This window comes from Mytilus galloprovincialis, chromosome 13 (genome assembly GCF_965363235.1).
Source record: "Mytilus galloprovincialis chromosome 13, xbMytGall1.hap1.1, whole genome shotgun sequence".
Lineage (NCBI taxonomy): Eukaryota > Metazoa > Mollusca > Bivalvia > Mytilida > Mytilidae > Mytilus > Mytilus galloprovincialis.
Window position 1 is genome coordinate 36,770,716 of NC_134850.1, and position 8,418 is coordinate 36,779,133.

Here is an 8,418-nt window from a genome sequence, read left to right on the forward strand (position 1 = left end):
TCAAGGGCGCGACGCCCTTCTATTTTGGGCTAACAAGTTTCCGTTTTATTATATACTATGAATATACGTTTCAAACAAACTCAATGTTAGTAATTTTGAGGTAATGTAAAGGTACAATGGGGGTTACTTGCTTTATACTTACGGTGTACTCCCGTTGAAAGATAACACCTTATTGAAAACTCTTCCAAGAGCACGAGCAGCAATGTCTGTGGTACTTGTAAGCTCAGTACGGCTTCCATAGTTTGAATCACGATCACTTTCATCCGCTCCAATTATGTGAATACTCGGAAGAACAACGTTCTTATTTCTTCCATCCATTATTTAAAAATGTTTATATTATTTTCTTACCCACCGTCACGACTTCAGCAAACAACAGGTGCTCGTCGGGTAATATATATGCGAATGTTAAATAGAATATTATCATCAAGAACACGGTTTATAAATAGGATACGTATAATAGGTAGGGTTCATTTAACCAAAATGTGACAAAACGTTTTCTCCTATTTATACAATTAATCACATTTAAGTAAAAATTAGGAAGTATTACGTTTGACTATCATTACGATTCCCTTGTTATGGTTTTTATCCTGATTATTAGGGTATTATCATTTCGCTTCAATAACTCTTGACTTTTTGACTCTCAACTTCAATGGTTCTGGACTTACCGTTCGTGTGTCGAGGAACCTATTACCTTATTATTACCTAATTATAACAACAATAAACACAAAGGCTACCATTAATTAAATCATAAACGTTTTGGTAAAGTCCTTTATGTTTTATAACTGGATTAACTTCTGTCGCCAGCCGTTTTATCTATTATTCGTCTAAAAGGATTATGGAATTAATGTTGCAAAGTATGCGTCCTTATTTCTGAACTACAATATTTGTATCTTTCAAAAAGTGTACAAAAGTATTATGCTAAAATTAAGGATTTGTATAGCTCTTGCTAAAATATGTCATGTATTTATAAATACTTTGAAACCAAATTCCTTCTATCTAAGCGTATGTTACAGTGTATGTTAATCATATTACTTGAATGTTGTTGTTTGGTGTTTTTTTTTGTTCCTCGTAAAATATCATACATTATTTCATCTACCTTAACACTCAATTCATTACAATATGAATATGTGCGTACAATAAATCAATGACTTATATGGGTGTACTACATATGTAAATACTCTGTTGGTCATGATTTTTTTTTGTGTATAAGTATTATACAATTTGTACATGTACTCTGTAGTTTTCTCAGATCACAAAACATTAACGTTCGGTCATAAATGAACCTCAGACTTGTCCAAAGTTTATTATTTTCGCCCGAACCGTTCAACAATTTTCGACTCTGTCAAAGTTAGCATGCTTGTTGGGTCAAATAAAATTGAGAATGGGAATGGGGAATGTGCCAAAGAGACAACAACCCGACCATAGAAAAAACAACAGCAGAAGGTCACCAACAGGTCTTCAATGTAGCGAGAAATTCACGCACCCGGAGGCATCCTTCAGCTGGCCCCTAAACAATTATATACTAGTTCAGTGATAATGAACGCATGTACTAATTTCCAAATTGTACACAAGAAACTAAAATTAAAATAATACAAGACTAACAAAGGCCAGAGGCTCCTGACTTGGGACAGGCGCAAAAATGCGGCGGGGTTAAACATGTTTGTGAGATCTCAACCCTCCCCCTATACCTCTAGCCAATGTAGAAAAGTAAAGTTAAATGTCAAAGCATATTGTAGCGATTTAATTCATATTTTCAACAACAAAAAGATTCGGTTGTCGCTCTTTGTTTAAGAATGAGCAAAACACTTCATCAGACGATACTTGATATTTTAAAAGTTCTGTGCACGTATGCATAAAGCTTTTTAGGTTAAGATTTGTTCCGAACGAACATATTTTTCGACTACATGTCCAACGATGAATAAGTACTACGATTGGATCTCTTAAAAGAAGCGGTCATTTGCATATCAGCCCGGCTCCATGTGTACATAGCATGAAAATTCCCGTTATTTCGACTTTTAAAATCCCTTCAAACAAAAAACAAAACAAACAAAAAAACCAGGCAATTAGGAGGTTACTTTATTTTAGTTCATTTATAAATGCTTGTTTTTGGTAACTCTAAAGTAACTCGATCGTCATATGAACAGGGTGACAAAACTATACTGAGTTAAAAGTATTTCCAAAATGAAATTTTGATTTTATTTCAGATATTTGTGAAATTTTGTTATTTGAAACATATATGCAAGTGCGTATATATCGTCTTATTTTCGTTATTTATTCGAAAAATTGTAAGAGTAGCTTTCTGCTCTTTATTTTAAAAATGTTTGTCCGTCCTGCTTATCCATAAAATGAAATCTATCCGTACCACTTTTGATTAAAATGAAACATGAAATAGTCCCTTTTTATTTTTTTATGGAAAAACCCCATAGATTTACATATATATAAAAACAAATCGTAGGTAAAACTTCCTTCTGACAATTTACTAAATATCCAACACCTACTTTCGTTCATATTACACAAAATGTATACCTCAAATTTCTTTTTTCCTAAGAGAGCATGGTGTTTACCCATATTTCCTTTTATTCACAGAAATATTGTGTGAAAAAGCTATACTGGAAAGCAATATTACAACACGCTAGTAGTACACGACGTTGACGTTTTACGACGTTACCAAAAGTAACACCAAAATCGTGTCCAACGTCAGCAAATCATGACCATACATTCACTTTTTGTTCCCGTGCATAATCCTTAGACCTAATACAATTGTTACATTAAAATTTTGAAGAGATGGTGCAAATGTATATAGTTTTTTTACGTTATACAATACTTTTTTCATTAATATCCCATAATTCATCCACTGTACAATATTCGTTTGAATATTTCTCAAAACAAAATCTTAAATCATGAATGTAAATCCAAGGCAAACAAGGTAAATTACGATTAAAATTCCATGAATTAAATGCAGAGTGATATTTAGGAAAAGACTGTTAAAACCGGGAAACGAAGAAACGTAAACAATGATGTTTCATATGCAATTATCTTATAAAAATATTTCTCCGATGAGTTGGATAACCTTCTATCCACTTCGATATTTGAACATGTAACGGTTTTGATCAGTAAAAAATATAGAAAATCTGCTATAATTATATAGAAAAGTAATTGGAAGTGATTTTTTTCTCTAAATTCTAAAGTGCCCTTACTGCAGTGACGTCATTTAGAATTGTTCTCATTTAGTCAGTTCTGCTGACAGTTCTACCTAGAACAGTGTTAGACAGTTCTACTTGGAACAGTTCTAGTGTAGAACTGTTCTAGGACAGTTTAGAACAGTTCTATGACAGATTATTCTGACAGTTTAATGAGAGGTTAGAAGTGTACAAATGTCTTATTTTTCGTCACAGTAACAGACTTTGTAAGCACACTTCTTACATATTTTACATTGCATCAACATGTAAACAAATCATTACAGTGTGTCAAAATGTGTTTATATTAGATCATAAGATAAACGAACGTCATCAGCTAACTAATATCCTACTAAACTCTTGATTAAACAGTGATGTGTTCTTGCTTATAATGTGCAAATTATGTTTTTCACCGACATCTTATAAGCCAGTATAATACATTGTTTCATCTTTAATACGTGCATGGTAATCTGCAATTTATTTTCACACAAATCATGATTAAGCCAAGCCACTTCTTTAAAATAGAAACTTGTTAAAATCAATTTCCATTCGGGACAATGTTTTCCAAAAACGTTTTTCAATTCAATAAAGTTGAATTACTTTTATTTTCTTTCAATGACAAATACAAATGTAAATGCTTGCCACGATGACAAATTTATAGAAAAACATGACCTGTATGGCATTTAGGGGTTTTGTAGGATTTAATAATGTCTTCCATGAAAAAATGTCCACCGGACACATTTTGACAATATTTACTTATTTAAATGTGTCCTGGACACAATTTCCTATTAAAATATGTCCTCAGGTATGAAAAAGTGTCCATGAACATGGACATTATTCACTACCATAATATTGTCTAGGTGGACATTTTTTTACAAGACATTGTGTTCGCCAGGACATTTTTATATGATTAAAGTCTTAAATGATATCCATTGCCTTGTTATTACTTGACGCATTTTAACTTTAATTACGAACTTGAATTAGTTGTTTCTTTGACATAAAAATTGTCTCATTGGCACCCATACAATCCTTATCTTCATACATGTATCTATATCTTTTAATACAATTATATACATGTATGATTTAAACTAAAAAAAATAACATATGCTGTTTAGTTTTATTTTCCTTGGAGGACACAATGTTATAACATTCACTACGAAAATTTGTTCTACAGATGGACCATATTTCACAACTGTTGCTGTAAAATGGTGTCCACTTGGGAGAAAATATTTCATGGCAATGGACATTATTTACTTTCTATTGCCTTCTTGTCTGGCATAATAAATATAGTAAAGTTCTTCATATTTGATTTTACACTTCCTTCTTATTGTTATTCTTTCATTGTCATTACCATTTGCTGGGAATTTCTTCGAACTTAAATTTCTCTATATTCACTTCCATCCATTATTTACATGTTTACATTTGTATATTGATCAATTTCTCACCAATCCTTCATATTTTAATTAAAATTGAAGTGTAATAAAACTTTGTAATGACCTTTGTATTACTTCCCTTGGAGGACACACTTTAATAGCAGCAACTATTAAAATGTGTCCAGTGAGTGTTGTTAGCAGTAAAAATCTGTCCTTTTGAGGGACACAATTCTAGGGCAATGGACATTATTAAATACCAAATTTCAATGAAAACTGTCCACATGGACACATTTTTCACAGGACACTATTATGTCTTACAGTTTGTCAGGGGGAAAACAGTCAAATAATTAGACCAAATACTTTACTGGAAAATTAAAGTATTTTAGGTAGAGACAAGCGAATTGCCATGCTAATGAAAACCCGTTCAATGACTTTGATATGGATTGTCGAACGTGTAGAGAGCGTTGCACTCCGTTACACGAGGCTTCGGAATTAACGTCACAAGAACGATGGAACGAGGCTGCTTTTGTAAACTCGGCATCTTGCGGAGAGACAGTACCAACAAACTATTTTTTGTTGTACTAGTTATAATGGGATACACTCAATGTTATATTTCAACATTAAATAACTTTGCTTTCAATACGTTTTTCTCTGGCCGTGTCTGAATCATCTGGTACATAGCACAATGAAGACAGTAATGCTTGTAAACAAAATGGTTAATAAAATGCATTCTTCGCCTCTTTTTTGAAATGTAGCTTTAACAAAAAATCATGATTTGTGCATACTGATTTTTATTTATCTAATATAACTATATAAGGGGCCGGTTATCTTCCCTACATAACAGCTCATATTTGTTTTCAGTATTAATGTGAAATACGCAATTTGTATCGTTTAAATTGGGTGCAGTAATAGATGTTCTGTCTTAATTACCTGTTGTCTTCAACTTTTCGTAATTTCTTAACCCAATCTAAAATATCTTCTTCAACGTGCGTTCTTCCAAGCAGACGATCTCGAGCTGCACACGAGATTTTTCCTGTTTTTTCCATCTTCCTGAAATATCAATCAAATTTAACGAAGATTAACATTAAATTTGTGTATAATTGCCAATGACACGACTATCCACCAGAGACCAAATGACATAGTTCTAAGTATGCAACTATATGGTCCCCATACGGCCTTCAACAACGAGCAACACCCATTCCATATAGTAAGCAAAAAGCGAGTCTTAAACAAGAAGCCAAAATGGCATGAATTGTTAATAAAAAGAATGGCAAACGAAGATACAAGTATCTTGTTTTAGGAAGGGATAAATGCTACTTTGTAAAGGATCACTCTGATTCAAACAAAAAATTCTCTGAAACTGACATTATCAAGATGCTTGATTTCTTGATTGACCAATTTGTTACATTACGTTCGGAGGACGTGTTTTTCAACAGACTATCGGCATTCCAATGGGAACGAATTGTGTCCCTCTTCTTGTCGACTTGTTTCTTTATTATTATGAGGCTGACTTCATACATGAACTTCTTAGGAAGAAAGATAAGAAGTAAGCAATATCCTTTAACTTTACTTTCCGCTATATAGATTATGTTCTTTCACTAAATAATTCAAAATTTGGTGACTATGTCGAACGCATCTATCCCATTGAACTAGAGATAAAGGATACAACAGATGAAGTTAAGTCGGCCCCATATCTTGACTTACATCTAGAAATTGACAATGAGGGTCAATTGAAAACAAAAATTTACGACAAAAGAGATGATTTCAGCTTTCCAATTGTGAGCTTTCCATGCATGCATTTCTAAGTAGCATCAGTCCAGCAGCACCTGCATACTGTGTATATGTTGTGTACAAGTTGTAATCTTGTACAAATTATAATTTGTACGGATTTTTTGTACAAGTTATCAGAGTTTCAGGAACTGCTAGACCTAAATAGATGATGCAAGTACACAATCTTGTGTTTCTCATATTTATGTCATATTTCCACAACTACATGATGCAGTCTAATACTGAACATTGATACAAAAACATTATAAGAATATAAAAATACTTTTTAATGGATATAATTTTGGTATGAGGAGAAAATTAAAATTAAAATTTAAACCATTCAGGTGTTCTCATTTCCAGTTTGAAGACAGAGAGAATAGCAGTAAATGTTAGGTTGAAGTATATAATTAAAAAAAAGACATTAAAATGATACATTTTAGAAGATACACTTGTCTCACCTGGTGCAAGAAGGTATGTGTCAAAAAACTTATAACTTGTACAAAAACCCTATACAAATTATAATTTGTACAAACTTACATCTTGTACACAACATATATATATCCCAATTGATACGATATTCCCGTGCTTGCATTTCCTATCATGATTTTCTTGATAGAGGGTAACCGTTGTTGCTCACAAGGAAGCTATTAAATTAAGAGTTTCAAATGGTAAAGTTGAAATCATCTCTCCTACATTTTACGGACGCCTTCACGCGTTGGTTGACCGTTATGGAATAATCGTTTCACAAATGATATCGGATATGTTCCTTTCGTCATAACTACAATCCCCTTCCCTTTAATAAATGTGACCTACCGAATTATACTATTTGCCGGATTTGTTATCTCATAAGCAACACGACGGGTGCCACATGTGGAGCAGGATCTGCATACCCTTCCGGAGCACCTGAGATCACCCCTAGTTTGTTGGTTGGATTCGTGTTGTTTATTCTTTAGTTTTCTATGTTGTGTCATTTGTACTATTGTTTGTCTGTTTGTCCTTTTCATTTTTAGCCATGGCTTTGTCAGGTTTTTTTTTCGATTTACGAGTTTTACTGTCCCTCTAGTATCTTAATGTACGTCCCTCTTTTAAGTGCAGAACTACTTGCACCAAAATTTATTATGACGGATATCAACCAAAGACAACCCCTCAATTCCAGGTTCCTTATAAACTTGGAACAGAAGCACACATAATAAAGATTTGTTTGTCAACTATATATATATATATGTAAGAAATTGAAAATTTCTATAAGCAAGCTTAAGTCTGAAAGGATTTATCCTACTTTACAAATCCTTGATGCCTGTTATAACAAATATCTAAACATCTTTAAAACTTTTTAATGTATAAAAAAGAAGATGTGGTATGATTTCGAATGAGACAACTCTCCACAAGGGACCAAAGTGACACAGAAATTAACAACTATAGGTCACCGTATGGCAATGTAGTTAATTATGAATATATTTATGGTAGAAATAACAAAAGGATCTAAACACCAGAATTGTCTTCTCTATTACACAAATATTACTCTTTACTCACAATATCAGAGTTTTCGTTTTTATACACAAATGAACAAAGAACGAAATTATTTTACTTATCAAATTAATGTATTTACAAAATTTTGGATATTACATATATATTTTTTCCCAAAATGAATGTGTATAAATCAGTCATGTCATTGTGTTATACATGAAAGATTGAATTTCTAAAGTTTTGCACATTTTGTTTATCGTGATCATTTGACTACTACAGTTAAAATCAATATCATATTTTAACACACCGAAAATAACTTTAAATATGAAAAATTGATATTCATATATATCTTAATGTTAATGATATGTAAAAGTATGTTGTTTTTATTCCTGCAGTTAAATATTGATGGATTTAAATGAAAAACTATATAATCTAGCCATCGCCCTTTAAGTCGTCTTTCATTTAGAGCGCAATGACGTAAACTGTAATTTTAATAATACCCGGTTTCATCAACTTTGGTAGCAAAAAGAGACGGTATTTGAAAACTATACGAAAATCGCAAATATTTTATTGTAAAATCAAAGCTTGTATCCTTCGGGATGCGTATTGCTAAATCAAATATAATAATATTTACA

General features: G+C 32.2%; 1 protein-coding gene across 3 annotated transcripts in view; it reads right to left on the bottom strand.

Annotated features, from left to right (window-relative positions):
- LOC143056771 (uncharacterized) overlaps positions 1 to 5,595 on the bottom strand; it is a 52,999-nt gene extending 47,404 nt beyond the window's left edge. For 2 of the 3 annotated variants that reach the window (XM_076229923.1, XM_076229922.1), the window contains exon 1: positions 143 to 342. In XM_076229923.1, the coding sequence (XP_076086038.1) occupies positions 143 to 318 (176 nt within the window). In that variant the 5' untranslated portion in view covers positions 319 to 342. Of the gene's footprint in view, positions 1 to 142; positions 343 to 5,479 lie in introns of those variants that run through there. The other variant, XM_076229924.1, reaches the window with a different exon arrangement.
- Between the last annotated feature and the right edge of the window lie 2,823 nt (positions 5,596 to 8,418).